General features: G+C 38.2%; 1 protein-coding gene across 1 annotated transcript in view; it reads left to right on the forward strand.

Annotated features, from left to right (window-relative positions):
• usp43b (ubiquitin specific peptidase 43b) overlaps positions 1-16,660 on the forward strand; it is a 38,908-nt gene that overhangs the window by 9,823 nt on the left and 12,425 nt on the right. The window contains exons 3-6 of the mRNA XM_088437675.1: positions 8,239-8,342; positions 12,450-12,542; positions 14,573-14,708; positions 14,813-14,957. Coding sequence (XP_088293801.1) covers positions 8,239-8,342; positions 12,450-12,542; positions 14,573-14,708; positions 14,813-14,957 — 478 coding nt within the window. The remainder of the gene's footprint in view (positions 1-8,238; positions 8,343-12,449; positions 12,543-14,572; positions 14,709-14,812; positions 14,958-16,660) is intronic.

Genomic DNA, 16,660 nt, shown 5'->3' on the forward strand with positions numbered 1-16,660 from the left:
TTGCTTACTTTCTCCCTGAATGTGGCTCTTTGTAAGTTAGAAGAAGAAAGAGACACTTGTTGTGCAGACCTACTTTGCAGAGAGAGGGAGAGAGTTCAGTGCAAAAGTGTGGCAATGGAATGGGAGCAACAACAGTAAGCAGTAGTGACAGTGGGAGAGATCAGGAACAAGCCAGAGGAATTACTACTTTGATTCTGCAGGACAATTTTTTGTGTAGAACCTGTAGAATTTTGCATGTTTCACATTACATGTGCCTGTCTAAGTAATTTGACGGATTTTCTAGGATCCATGCGTTAACTGAGAAATTCAAAAAAAGGTTTTTATTGAACGCTCACAATTTTAACGAAACATTACTTAAACTGAGGGTTTTTTTTTATCTTTGTCATCATCAAAAGGCAAACAAAGGAGAAACCAGGGGGAAATACTGTCGTCTCAACTACGACAGGAAATAAATTCAAAACATTGAGCCAAAGTCAGATTCTGATTCTGCCCATTTCTGATTTGAGAGTTTTCAATGTCATACTGCCATTGTGTCTGGTATACTGAGATTACCAGTTATAAACTGAATTTACATATGCATGAATTGACCCAGACATACTGTATAAGTGCAATCAACTTTGTTTCCTTTTACTTGTTCTACCTGTGTATGGCCACAGCTGGCGCCTGGTGTGTGGTCAGTGCCACTCGTCACCAGTCAGGGCTGCATGCGAATGATTGTGGGATTTGTGTCTTCCCGGCGTGTACATGTGTTTCCTCCCGCCTCTTGTCTTTCTGCTGGCCCTGCCAACCTGAAATGGCTTCCTGTGGCTCAGAGCCACCCAGCTGGAAAAGCAGCTTGGAGCGACCGGTGTGAATATGACCACTCCGTGGACCTCTGACCCAGATTAATGTCAATTGTCAAGAAGTTGGAGAGATAATACATTTGCCAAGGAACACTTTTGTGCAGGGAAAAAGCTGTATGCGCCAAACAACACATTATATCTCAGTTCTAGATGCTCTTTTTTCACTCCTTTGTTTGCACTCACACCAAAGACAATTTGACTGCATCACATAGACCGAGTTGCTAATCTAACTGATGGAGTCTACATAAGAAAAAGCATGAAACAGATATGATGTCGTCATTACCATCAGTGTATCGATCATATTTTGTGCTTACTGTGTCTATTATAGCGTTTGTAAAACAATTTTAAAACAACAACAATTTTCGTTACAAGTGTTTGGGCAACAATAGACAATAGTTGAAGAAAAATGTCCTTAAAAATCCTTTAACTGCCAGCTTAGCCATGTGGTTAATGTATATTTTTCAGTTTTTTTTTTTCTTGTTAGGGTAGTTAAAGGGTTAATCAACCAGAAAATTAGGTTTAGCTTGTACACAAATTATTCCCTACTCTGTGTTGGACTGGCTGACAGTTTAACCAAATAATTAGTGATTTAAGTATGATGAGTGGAGGCTTTCTGGAGCATGTGTCAATAAAATTGCCCTCAAACAGACAGGTATAATTTAATGTGTTTTGGCACAAAATAATTTAAGCAGGTTTGTTTGGGTTCTCTCTCTCAAAAATAGCAATTACCACTCTGGCAATGAGAGAGCCGATCTATATGACTTCTGCAAAAAAAATCAAAGTTAAGTCATTGAATCCTTGATTAAAACTATTAGTATAGATTAAGTGTTATTAGCTTTTGTGGCAATTATTTTGATAGCCAGCTACTAGAGGCTGAACTTTGGCTTTGCAGTGAGTTCCTGTGTTTTTGTTGTCATCGCTGTCGCAACACTGCTCACAATCAGTCACAGGGGAAACAGGGTAATAACAAAGCTCATCTGCTTAGGAGACTGACATCTCCTCATTAGAAATAATCTTTCTGCAGCTCTCCTGGTAGTAGCAAGCATCGTCTAAGGGTATAGTGTCATATTCACCAGCAAACTGTGCCTATGGTGCGCCATTTTCAAGAATATGTCGCTCAAGTCGGCAATTTCGCTCTGCAATTTTATGAGGACTTGGATATCGCCATAGAAACAGGGAAGGAATTATCCAGTTGAGGGCAAAGTGTATATGGCCTTTTGTTTGCTGTTAGCTACCTCGCTGCACCAATGTCCTAGCTCCAGCCCCGGGTATCATGTGATACTCATCTTTGAACCCACTCTCACAGACACCTGGTTCCGCTTTTAAATTGTGGATAATGTGATAATGTGTACTTCAATGGTCACTGAAATCATCATTATACATATGCTATCTGATCAGTGCAGCTGTAGTACTTTGCAAGCCCATTTTATAGCGATTCCTTAGAAAGACTCTACTTTGCAACTGACTTTGTTATCACTTTGGGAGATATTCATGATGTTGTTATAGTTTAGCACCAGGAGGGCACTATACTCTGAATAAGAGCCAGCAGGGAGTTGTAATTTCATCATAGTGGATGCTTGCCTACAGAGAAACCCTGCTGTTATTAGGGCTAGTGGTTCCCATTGTATTCAGACTCGCCGTGCAAAGCAAATTGCAAGTATGCCAGCAACATTCAGAGAATCTGCCATCTTTATGAGACTCTCAGAATTGATGTCATAGTCCCAAGGAAATTACATCAACCATAATTTTGTCAGGTCAAAGTTCAGAATACCTGTGATTATATTGGACCATACCAATTTTTAAGGGCTTTGAGCACCAGATTGTGGCGGAAATTCTCTTAAGGCTATCAACACACTGAATCAAAAATTGTTGAAATTATACTTTACTGTCAAGCTTCCCAGAATGCGTACTCCCGCTGGTGAAAAAAAAAATCATTTTGAACTCTTAACTTGACAATATATCTGAGATCATTAAGTGCAGTTGAACACATTTATTATGTATCTGAGTACAATAGAGCAAAATTAAGAGCTTGAGTCAAGATGTCCACCGTGAATCAGAAGTGAGTGCAGGTGTTTGTTTCCAAGGAGAGAAAATTGGAAGCCTGGAGAAATTTTGCAGATTTAGTATAACAGCTTCTAAATAGCTCCAATGAGAGATCTTCCAGCTATCAAATCATTTGTTTTTGAACAACCTTTTTAAAGCACAATATGAATTTCTTTTTAAAGTTTGCCTCACCTTTGTCTTAGTTTTTTATCCTTAGAAAGTCAACCTATTCAAAGGGATTATTCCGTGAGGGTATTGGACTGAAGGCTCTGACAGACGTCTCCAGTGTCAATATTACTGTGACTATTTATAGAGTGGCATGCACATGAGGGAGGGATGCAGTTAAGTCAGACAGTCCATTATTTATCAATACTCTGTGTTATTGTAGCACTACGATTTTCCTCATTGTTCATTTACTCTGTAATCGCAATTTAAACCTATTGATTGACATAGGGTAAGTCCATTGTACCTTGATGCTCAGTCATAACATAACGACCTTTGATTTTGTCTGTGTGATGATCACCGGGAGGTTTCAGGTCTCATTCTCAATTACTCTATCCCACCACATATCTATCTCTGTTTCCACTATTTGTTTGAATTATTCACACCAATGCCATTACTGAGAATACTTGTGCCCCCCTTTACAATCGAAGCCCCCCCCTATCATGAAAGCCCATCAGAATAAGATAAGGTGCTCTACGAAGATGGGGCGCACACTTTCTGCGTTTTTACAAGCGGATCTCCTCTTGAAGGTGAATCACTCCAAGCAACGCTTCAGGGTGAATTATTGACAACTTCCGCGGTGGGACAGAGTGCACCGTTAATTTGTGAATTTCAGGCTCTCATGCTGAAAGACGAATGTCCACGAGTCTCACATTTAACAGGAGTGGGAGTGAGCTGCGTCAGTCGGCTTCCTTCCTGCTTAAATGGGTGATGACTAAATGCAATACTGATTCAAGTCTGACAAATAGTCTATTAATAACATTGATCCCCTCTTGGTGGATTATAGCACATTAGGATGTATCCCTCTCATTTATGCATCATTCTATTATGCTGACATTTTAAACAAACACAAAAATTCCATTGTGCATCAGCAATTCAGTTTTATATGTTCTTTCTTTGTGAAATTAGAGTGGAACACATCAAAGTTACCCTGATCAATTTCTGCATCGAAACAGTTTCTGTTGGGGAATAGAAAAAGAAATAATCAATTTCTTGGTTAAAATGTCATCATTATGAAACTTTTTTTTACAGGTTTATAAGATTTTGAAAGTGCATTATTCCACTGTGGTAACATTTACAAGGCATTTTTACTTCCACTTGAAAAGGACCTTAATAAGCGGCACTAAAAGCAGACCAAAAAAAAAAAATTGTGTGGTGTGTGACATAATACAAGGAGGCAGTTTATCTTTTTATAATGCTGCGATAAAGCCAGACTAAAATCAACATTTAATTACATATGACTATAAAGTATTTATTAAACGGCAGCTGTGTAGTTTTAACCACTCGGCTTCACAACATTGCCGGCTCACCTCGACTCCTTGCCCCGTCCGCCTAAACATGTCTAGCCATGAACTGTGGCCTCCTGATGACAGAGCTGAGCCAGCAACCCGACTCCAACTCACCATTCAGTTGCGCGGTATCTTTGTCATTTATCTAAATCCCAGAAATCAATTACAGCACGCCAGATGCCAGGGTGACGGATTTCGTTTTCTCCATACACCTCAAGGCACTGGCACAAGGCCTGTTCTGGAACTGAGGATTATAGATTTAGCAAAGGTAGACAATTATTTGTCTTAACATATTATGAATATTAGCAAATGCATGATTCTGTGTTTATATAGCTTGCTGCTCTGGAAGATGCAAATTCATTTTAGATTCCATATGAGAATTGTATAAAAAACTAATTCTGCATTCCTCCAAAGATATTTTTTATAATATTAGCGCACAATTTTGCAATGTTTCAAAAGTACACGGCATCATAATAAACAGTGTGTCTTTACCGCACCAAAACACAATTGGTTTTGTGAATACCGCTTTATACAGTATATCAACAATATGTGACCATCATGCATAATTTATATCATGGATGACCTTCATATTTGCTGTTAATGTTCTCATTGACTTAGAGATGTTGAGTGGATTTTCAGTTGGGTAGACGGTTCAGGGCCTTTGCGACTTGCCCAATAACATTAGAAAATGACACTTTAATCCTCACTCCAGAAGTAGCACTGCAGTCACTTTTTCAATGGTTAAGGTTAAAAATGCACTCAAACGCTCACCGCTTATGATATATCATATGCATAATGTCAGAGACAAGACCTTCTGTTTTTAATGTGATTTCTGGTTCAGTAAAGTAATGGCTATAGAGACCAGTGCATCATTTTAATATGTCGCTCCTGTCATATAGTGGAGTGTACAGTCTATGTAAATAAAACCATGAATGCCATGTACTTCCGACTAAGTCTGGTGACTACACCACCTTATTTCCTAACATGCTCATCGTGTCATTAATGCTGTAATTCGAAGAGACACCTCCTTCTACCCCATCTGGAGAAAAACAATCAATTGCTCAGTCACTTTCATGGCTAGCTCATGGCTAGCGTCGGGCTGTTTTTTGCTACAGCTTGCCGTGACCATTTTTGTCTGATTATTATTTAGTGCACAACGAATAATGGCAGCGTTTATTATCACTTATACATATTACATATTTTTTTTTCAGACTGTCAGCCCCAATTCCAATCAACTGCCACACTAAGCCCCAAAGGGTATTTTGTGAATGTTGCCCATCTTCCCACTGCAGGCAGAAGATGATTTTGAGTGTACCTCAAACACCTCTATTTGCGTCAGTCAAATTGTTGTCGCACAACATACAGTACATACCCCAATTTGAAAACAGAATATTATATATGGCAATGTTTTCTCAGGTGTGTCACATTGTTATGAAAGAAAACACAATGAGTAGCAAGCATTTGTTGCAGTAATGTATATGACGTTCCATTAAACAGTAAAGGCAAATAAAGCAAAACGTTATCTTGAACAAGCAACATTGCAATCTTTTTAAGGTATTTTCATTTTTTTCTGTTTTCTCCTGCCAGTTTTCCTTCTGAAATCTTTGTCATTATCATCAAAACCCATGCACACAGGTCAGTAAAAAACGCTGACACTTGGGTGCAATAAATTTAATCTGGTCATTTGAAAATAACACTCTAAACTGAAACACACCAATCAGAGCTTGAAGATCTGATTTGATCATCAAATCAGGTTTACTTGCCTTTCATTCCCAGGACTTTATGCAGTAGGACGTGATCTGTCATTCATAGTGTGGCCCTATCAGAATTACGTTAGTGCAGATGTTACCTGTTCTGCTGTCACACACAAAAGATGCTGTTAACACAAATGACACCTCGCAGTCTATTTACAGGAAAGAACTGGATGTGAGTTCCTTAGAAGTGATAAGCGCAACTATGTCTGTGATAAGCGCAACTATGTCTGTGTCTGCACACACTGACTTGAATGTTCCCTTGTTATCACTACATAGATAACTCCAATGCGTCGGGAAATGTTAGGTCAAAGTACATAGAGCACATACTGTGTTTTGAATAAAGAAAGAAAGGGTGAACTTTTAATCTCTCACTTGACACTGCGAATCTAAGATTACATTACATCAGTCAGTAACAGAAGGAACAGGTGCATCGAACTTTCCTTTGCGTGTTTCTTGACATTTTTCATCAGAATCTATTTAAAAAAAAAAGAAGGGGGGGGGGGGGGTCCATCCGAAACAAAGAGAATGAGAACAAAGTAAGTGGTTTGCAATTGTGCATGCTTGATGAAGCACATTGCAGTAAGAAGGTCACGTTTCAGTCTTGTGCTCGGTGTTTGCTTAGCTTGAATAAGCTTGGTAGAATAGATTTCTTTTTTTAAACAATGTTGACCTGTCAATGACGGTTGAGCTGCCTACTTAGCGTCTGTGCCACTCTGTACGGGGCCAGGAGATGTTATTAACAAAGAAAACCTATGCAGAGGACTATTCTGTTTGTTTAAAACCACAGATACATGTATAAAATCATTATATATAATGACCTAATGGATTCTCAAGTATGTGCATTTTTCTTCAGGGATCACTGATGGCATTGATGGTGTGCCTGCAGAGAAAAAGCCTTTTCTGAGCAGAGCCATTTGTAAATGAAGGTTTTTTTTGGGGACTGGTAAATGGGAAATGGAAAATGGTAAATTACATAGATACATTTTCACACAAATTATGTTCTATATGCCCCTACTAGTCTTAACACTATGGCGTAATTTTTAGTCGAAAACAAGAAGCAAAATGGCCGCCCCGAGATGGCTAAAATAACAAGTAGATTTTGCCGCTTGAATAATATTCCACGATCACAATCAGAATGCCACGGTTAGACTTCTATAGGCTGTATAGAATTTAATATATTAGTGTAGAGAAAAAAAAATGGTTCACCTTCCCTTTTAAAGGCTCCAATATTATAGCATAAAGATGGTAAATATTATATCATGATTACACAGGACCAGTGCAGGTTTTGGCCCACCTCACCAAAAAAGGCTCAAGGACCCTGGCTATGCGTATGCTCATTCGCCATCAACCGAACCACATGACCGAAACCTCTTGAACGGCATTCACAAAGGACATTATGTGTTACACACCACATTTAGGTGTCCTCTTGAAGCTTAATGAGGATTCTCCTCTATGACTTTGTGATAATGGAATCCAGTCTAAGATCACTGGATAATGTTCCGGTCTCAACTTTCACCCGATTCTGACAAGATTCCACTTTAAATAAATCACAGGGACAAGACTGGTAGAGGACAAAGGTAAGTAGACAGGTAATTTGATAGTGGGACAATTCATTGAAATTAATTGGGAAAAAAAACAGCTATATGCTTGCCTGCATATGCAAATAAATGCTGTCTTGCTTGAAAAATTCAAGCAAGACAGCATTTATTTGAATTGAATAGATAAAACAATGGTTTGTAAAAAAAAAAAAAAAAGAACTAGGTCAGACAGCAGTTAGGTCAGCCATTGTAATTTTTTTACATTTGTCCATTTCAGTTCAGTTTTGTTTTCTCCACTTTTTGCAGAAAATTCTGCTGGGAATTCATCAATATTTTCCTCCATTATTACTCACTATTCAAGGCCCTCTCCCTTTTTGGTGCACAGAAGACGAAAAGAATGATCATCCCGGGGGGGGTCGTGTGTATCTCAGTTCTTTCCGCAAATTGTCTTATTTTATTTAATAGGCGGAGAACATCTGCCTATTTTTGCGGTAACATAGTGTGGATTGCTGAAGAATACTGAAGGCATGTTACTCTTTATTTGCTGCAGGTTCCTGATGAAGATGAACATCTTCAGCATCGTGACCTCTCCCATTCCCAGCAGCTCACCATCCAACATAGCTTTGTCCAGGAACATTTTCAGGCACAGTATAAGTAAGTTGCTCATGTCTCTTTTAATCCTAGCAACAATATTAATGGTGTCAAGAGATTAAAATAGAATAGATGAACTAGATAGAACTTATTATTTAATAGTGGGAGAATAAAAATACAATGTATTAGATGTTATAATACAACCAGTCCTCTGGGTCCCCCGCCTACTGCTCGTTTACATTCCTTTTAGCGTTATTGTGATAATGATGACCTTGAGTACTTTCACTGTACAAATGGCACTGTGGAGGGCCCACTAACGTACAATGCATTTTTCATTTATAACATGGAGCTAATAGTGATGCAACAGAGTGAAACCAAAGGACATGGAGGAAGATGACTGAGGTCACATCAGAATGTTTAATATACTTTGTAAAAGGTGCCCCAACAACGTGAACTTGCTCTAATCTTGTTTACAAGTGCTGAGCTACCAGTTCCTTGCAACATTGTCAGCTCGATGTGCCTGCCAATACACGTCAAAGCACACTTTGTAATTACTCTCCTCAAATGCCTGAAATTTTTTACTTTGGACGTTTATAACATTAGGATGCAAATTAATGCAAAGATACTGGAGTGAATCACATTCACTTGGAATACAATGGATCGTAATCACAGGTTTATTCAAGCATGTTCCGTGGTAAAACAATCATATTTCTATAGACAGAGCTAAAATTGTATGCTAATGTGCAGTTGAATGTTTCTAATTCTAGATGTGAAGCAGTTTTAGTGAGAGCTAATGTTGCCCCGTTTGACCTCGAGGGCCAGATTGGTTCAAGTGGTGTTTAGAGTTTATGGACCCAGTAAATGACCTGTTTTATTACAGGCGTATTATAACCGCCTTCGCTGAATTACGACGCCCATATTTGGTTTTAATGTCCTCACTATCTCATGGCTTTGGCATAGTTAACTTTCTATAAAAAGTAGCTGTATTTTAGAAAAAGACGGGATAGAATTTTTGATATGTGATGTTATTTAAAAGGGATGGCACTTAAATCCCACGATGCAAAATGTCTTGCGAGATTGAGTCTATGACGAGATGAGATTTTGACAATTTATTAAATAAAATAATGCTCTTTTTGAGTTTGCAAAAAAATGAACAATCTTGGGTGCAAATTTAAACATAAACAGGAGAGACACTTTTGTTACAGGCTCAGCTTTTTAGATAGTTTAACAAAACACTAGTTAGCATAGTTTTTTTTTTGCTGTGTTTACCAACTGTCTTTGTCTGATAAGCCAATATTTTCTATTCATATCTTCAAGAGGAACATCATAATATTGTCATACAGGTGATTTGAAAGTAATAAGCACATCCTGTATTCCTCCTGGGCTGCTTCTATTGAAAATTATATTTGGATAGAGATAAAAATATTTTTTTTGTTTGATGAAAAACAATGATCCTCCCAGAGGACCAAATAATACATTTCCTCCTAATAATGAATGACCAAATGAAAATGAAAACTAGTGAGTGCCTCCAAGAGTAGCCCTGAGCTCTGCTAGCTAGCGGCTAATTTATGCTTAACACTGTGCTAAATAACAACAGATGGCATACAATCCAATGTGAGTCTAATTAAGTTGTTTTTTTTAAATTGGTAATTGGAGGCAATCTCAGAAGAACATTGTGTTGCTTACATTGTGAGTCTACAATGTATAGTTTTTTTTTTTTTTTTTTTTTTTTTTTAACAGACTTTTAGTAGATAACATGGTGTCAGGAATATTTTTTTTCTTTTGATTTTGTTCCGAATTGAACAACATTGTGCACGTGCTTTTCGTATCTTGCCAAGTCTTTTTTACTGGTGCCTCTTACAGTCGACTAAGCGTTACTACACGGCGTCATGGATTAGCATGCGTCTACGTTTTGAAACTTCTGCATATATCAAAATAGTTAACGTTGATAAATGTACATTTTTAGAATTAATGCATTTTCGGCATCAACTTGTTAGGGCCTGACTTGAATCTATCAGGCCAAGTGTATTATTTTATAGTCTTTTAAGGCATTTCCGTTTCTAAAGATCGCCTCTCTGAATAAAGGGATGTCAAGGTCTTGAGTCGTTTGAGCTTGACCGCATTTACAAGACGAAGTATATCTCCTCCAACCTTTGCACGCCTACTCCATTAGTCCATCTCTAGAACATCACCTTTCCCTTTAAAGCTTTTCTCTTTTTAAGTGTTTTTGAGCAGCACGGGGTACATCTATGTTTTAGTGCGGCTGGAGTGTGATTTGCATGCATGAAGCGCAATGGCCCCTCGCTGTTTCCTGGCGAGGATCAGACATCCGTAGGGCAGCCATTTGCCTCTGCCAAGAGGGAATGATCCAGTGTGAGCTAGTGTCAGCTGGGCTCGCTTCAATGGTGCTTTATTCACCCCACATTTTTTCCCCATCCTGGGTCTGTCTATCCATCCAATAAGGGCAAAGCAGTCACTCGTCTGCTCATCTGCGTCTTGGCTATGATTTTTTCATAGGAAAATGTACGTTCAGTTACAGTACTGGTACATCACTTTTTTTTTTAAACCATACTCATTAAGTGCACTTATATAGCCTCTGTTATAATTGTAGTCTGTAAATCTCACTGGAAGAAGCAATCAAGTCCATCAGCAGTTAACTCTATCCTCAGTCCGTCAGCAGCTTCCAGGTAGTTATTGTAGCAGCAGTGTATAAATCCGGTCAACACGTTTTTTTCCACCTGACTGAGCTTCAGGTTTGTTCGTGTCACAGCAATAAAAAAAATAAATTAGCCTATCAATCTAATGTTCAATAGTAAATGTATTAGTTCCGTTTATTGCTGTTTTTCATGCTGGACAATCGGAACTCTATGCAGTCTATCAGGTTTGTATTTGTATTTATCCAAGGGCCGTCTAATAAGCAGACATTCATCAGTTGTGCTCTGTTTTTCATTGATTAGGTTGCACACTATCAAATCAAGTACCAACAAATTGAAGCCATGTGCTTAAGATACGAGCTGAATAGTTTGACTGTTATTGTATTTGATTTAGTTTTTGTGTGAAGGGAAGAACGACAAAAGGGATGTACAGAGATGTTCCTCGTAGTTGGATGCAGAGGGTTTGTAAATGCTTACTACAACTGCACTGAGACTCCCGAAGAGGATAGGAGTGAAAGATACACCAACTGGCAGTGGCACGAGGAAGGACTTTAACTAGGCTGTGAGATAATTGCTAATGGATAAAAGCCAAGAGGAGCACACCTGGGGATCTGTCATTGTTGAGCCCCTATAGTAGTGTAGACAATGAGAATGAAGCATACTCAACTTTTGACCGCAATGATGTTTTTTTTTTTTTACCCTCCCCGTCACAAAGTCATGATAAAGCCACTTTCATTTTGACATGCATGAGTGGTAAAAGCCAGCAAATGCATTGATGCGCCTTCAATGTAGCAACTTTGGTGCTATATTTAGCCACTTTTCTGACTTCTCGCATGTGACTTTTTTTTTTTTTTTTCAGATTCAAAGCGCCTAGGGACAATTCTAATAGTGGTCCTCTTAGCAACATTTTTTATTTGGCTGCATAGCGGAGGAAGTAGGATAGTTTGTTCTGATGGTGATTTTAGAAATCCCTACTGGGATTGGCTTACACAGGGGTGTCCAATCCTGCTCCTCAAGGGCCGGGATCCTGCATGTTTTCTAGGTTTCTTCCCCTGACACACCTGAGAATTACTAAATATTATCAAATTAACTGACTCATATAAACTCTAATAACCCAAGCTAGCTTTTTCTCTCTGTTTAATTCTCTGTGGGTAATGTATATATGTAAATATAAATTGAAAGAAAATTGGGGAAGGGTGGTCTCGTCATTGGGCCACATTCTTTGCATTCGGATGCAGAGGAGCAACCATTTGAAAATCTCTTCATTTCCTTGCACCCACTGTGCCATTACAGAGCATTAGTGGCACTGTTGAGAGTGATGCAACATGATGGAAAGCTTGTCGTTTCCATTCTCCTAATCAGATAGGAGTGTATGTATTTTTTGGAGTGTTCTTCACATGTGATGTAATTAAGCCCACTCCGTTTCTGCCAGACTTAATCAGTGGAATTCAGAGATTAAATTGTAAGTACAGCCCAAGTTTTGATGACTGATATGTATGTACTTTGTTTTGCGCAGATCTTCACTGACATGCCCTCATTGTCTGAAAGAGAGCAACACCTTTGACCCTTTCCTTTGCATCTCACTCCCTATTCCTCTTCGCCAAACCAGGTGAGTATTGCTGAGTTGTCTGATTGCTGAGTTCACCTAATTATTATTGCACACCAACAACATTTAATGTTTTTAAAGTTAAATGGTCTTGAGACATCTATTTCAGGACTTTACAGAATTTGTGATGGTCAGAGACCGCGGTCTGAATCCCATCTATAAATTTAGGACCAAAACAGGAGTAATCTATCATAAGATTACTTGGTGCTTATAAATGAACTCCTTTAATTATTTCAGGTTATTTTTTAAGTATTCGGTCTTGCATGTAGTTCACATTAATTCATCCAACATCTCTGCTACTTTGGGTGGTTATTTTTAGATTAAAGCACGATCTAAGAGCTACACCAGTGATACGCCAAGATGAAAATGTTTTCAAACACACATTTCTTTCGACTGTACTGAAGCGGTAGTACCGAGTAAAACCAAAGGAATCTTTTTATTACTCCGTGTTCTTTGTGTGCAAATATTCTCTCCGGCTGACACACACAGATTGTCTCCAAACAAATATGTCCTGTGCTAAACAACCCAACCGTTGGATTCTCTTTTGCTGGTATTGCATTCTTTGCATAATGGATCATTTTGTTTATCCAGTATGGTTGTAAATCTATCTTGGATTGGTGTGGTTACAGAACCGGGGTAGCCTCACTGTTTTGATTTGCAGGCTACTTATAAAATGTCCAAGTCAAAAATATCTACATAGACATGCAAGTCTGTGGTAAAGTAAACAGTTAGCTAATTTCACATATAGCCTACCACCACTAGTTACAATTAATTGTAAACTAGATTAAGCGGCGTGAATAAAACATTGAAAAAATATAGCACAATATGTAATATAAATAACCAAATTCACGTCAACCATGCTACTTAGTGGATTTTATCTATTTCGAGGGTGGTCAGGAACGTATACTCGGTGATAAATGTGCACTTCAACATACAAAACGTCTCTAGAATCATGTGCAATTGCTTATTTATTTAACTAAAAATTGCTAATTCATTGTGTTGCTTTGATTAAATAGTACAGACGCATCACCGCTGCCAGCCGTGCTCATCAGCCTGTGCTAAGCCCCGGCAACAGAAAAGGCTTTAATAATAAAGCAAAGCTAACCACTCTACGTCGTAATTTTCCGATATTTGACTTCAAAGGTTTAAGCGCCATGAGAGATGAAAAAATAATGCTAAGCTGGCTAGACAATGTCATGGGCAGAAATTAATTCTGCCATAACAAAAGAGACCAACCAAAAGGTATGTAACATGATTATTTTCATCTCTTTAGAATAAAAAAAAAAAAAAGATGCTAGGTGATGTACCAAGACAAGCAGTGGAGACACACAGTTTATACACATGGTCTTTATAAATGTATTTTTTTTTCCTAAAGTACTGCTGTGGTATGCCTTCTTCACTTGACAATAATTGAACATTACTATGTTTTAGACACTCTATTTTTAATTGAAAATCGTTCCAAACGTGATTTCCTTTTTATTTATTTCTTTATTTCTATTTTTTTTTGGAGGAGGGTGGGCGTTCTTCATTTACATTACAAGTCTCCAGTATGTGTTCCCATGGAGGACACACATTGAAATGTGTTTTTTAAAAACTGCCAGTCATTTTTAGAATATATAAATCAAGTTGGGGTGGGAAAATGCCTATTTATGGAAACTTAAGGACACACTCACACAAAGACAGATATTTCTATTTCAATTCTTATCAATGACCACTTGTTTTCACCCGGTGTACACTATAAAGAGAGGTTAGGAGTATCTGCTGTGAAAAGCTACGAGAAAGGGGTGGCTGCCTCTGAAGAGGTCAGCGCCAAGGGCTCTCTGCTTTTAAAAATGCAATAGATTCCATTATTTGGCAGTCATAAAACTTAACTCCTAATGATCCATTATTAATGTTAAAATGTATTGATTTATTCATGAAAGTCTTCTTTTGTCCCCTCCTGGCCGTAGCGCAGTCAGCCGAAACTCAGAACATAGAAACGGAGGTTACGCTGGTTCCCAATCGTTCTCTAACCGTGTGTCGGTCTCTGGCAGGCCCGTGTGTGTGACTCTGGTGTTCAGTACTAAAGGACAAAGGTACCTGCGAGTCGGTCTGGCCGTGCCTCTGTTTGGCTCTGTCGCCTGCTTGAGAAGGATGGTGGCTGATGAGGGTAACATTTCCCCAGATCAGGTAAACATAAAGACGTGTAATAGTCTTTTTGAGAGAAGTAAGATATAGTAACTGACAATTTGGAAGTACACTGACAAAATTATACTGTATATTCCTATCTACAGGTGATTCTGACTGAAGTTTACTCGACTGGGTTCCAGCGCTCCTTCTTTGATGAAGACGATCTAACTATTATTGCGGAAAATGATGTCATCTATGCCTTCCAGGCTCCGCCCCTCTACATCAGAGGAGGCTCCGCACGGACTTCAGGTAGCTTCATATTTGAATTTCCAACTTATGGTTCTCATTCCTTTATAACACAGAGAATGTATTTTAAGTTAATAAATTGTTGTTTGCTGGTATTATTACTTGCTTTAAAGTTTGAAAATGCACACAAACAAACAGCCTGTTTAGTATTCTTAATGAAACCCACAGGGAGTCCACATGACAGCAGGGGGGGCCTTGAGGAAGGCAATAAAAAGTCTACAGCATCACATAGAGCACTATGAATGACACACGAACACACCCTGTGCTATGCCCTCTTTTGCTATCAAATTTATGTCTTCAATGTCTGTGCTACACTCCAACTGTTTCTCAGCTGGTGATGTGCATTGTGTCTTGTTTCATGTACTCCGCTGCATCCTTTCCCATTCTTGGTTCTTTTTTTGTTTTGTTTTTCTCACCCACAGGCAAGTGAAAATATTACTCACCATTGTGATCTATGAATTTGCAATGAAAAGTTGGATTTTTTGGAATTTAATAGTCTTCAATGTGCTTATTTGCTCTCCAAGTCAGATTACTATTTTTCATTACAAACACAAATTGATTAATTTTAGCTATTGTTAATAAATTTTTGTTTTTTGTATATATGAGGTTTATTTACATAGTTTGAATTAATGAATGCTGCCAGCTGCATATTGCATTAAATATGTATACTGTTATAATCTATGTTATTTGTGATTGTTATTTACATTTGCAATTGACTAGAAGAGTGTCCTCTCTCAGTTCCAACTTTGGTGAACTCACATGCTCTAATGTGGGTGTTTTAAAATGGGGCTATGAGAAGGAACTCTTAACTGGGGGTGCCCCAGGGTTTCTGGGGTCAGGTTTCCGCAGGTATCCACACATCTAATTTATTCTTTTGAAATACTGTAACTGAAACATTTTTTTTCTGTTTTTAAATTAAGAGCACATTAATTAGAACATGAAGCAACTTTTTGTTCATTGCTACTTTGGATGTCTATTTTTTGTAAATTTCATATGTCTGTAGTGACACAATTTTCCGGCAAATGTGCCAGAAATAAAAGAGATGATGGTACATAATTTATCTTCTAGTGCTGCTGAATGAACAAGGCCTAGATATACCACTAAAAATATAGTTTAATAAAAAAAAAAGTTCAATAACTCAGACACAGATGGAACATCTTTTTTAAATTTTGTTTTATCTAAAAATGCTTTGCAATGATTAGAAATAATATTTCACATGGGGTACATCGTTGAAAAAAGGTTGAGAACTACTGTCATAAATACTGTAAGCACTTCAGACCATGGAGGCTGTTATAACTTAAGCCAACTCCATTTTCCTTCCAGTATCAGTCCCTCGTATTGTACTGATACTTTTTGTGCCCTCAGAGTGTGTGCGCGTGTGTGTGGATAGAATAGAATCCTCCAGGAAAAGTCATTTCTAATTATAGTTTGACCGTGTTTAGTCTGCTTCTTCCTGGTGGCCGGCTGCGTGAGTGCAGAACAGTGACAAACTCACAAATGTCTGATTTTTTTTTCCCATTTTAGTCTCAATTCATGATTTAAAAGAGAGATTGTGATACCACACAAAGACAATCGTGTAAAGGTTAAAAACAGGATAGGAGTGGAAGGAGACAAGAAACAGATGTGGTGAAAGCACACAGCCTTTGACAGCACGCCATAAAATATTTGATTTATTGAGGAACGAACGGTGATGGCGGCAGCCCCGC

The sequence above is a fragment of the Hippichthys cyanospilos genome, chromosome 16 (assembly GCF_059441005.1).
Source record: "Hippichthys cyanospilos isolate Australia breed blue-spotted pipefish chromosome 16, RoL_Hcya_1.0, whole genome shotgun sequence".
NCBI lineage: Eukaryota > Metazoa > Chordata > Actinopteri > Syngnathiformes > Syngnathidae > Hippichthys > Hippichthys cyanospilos.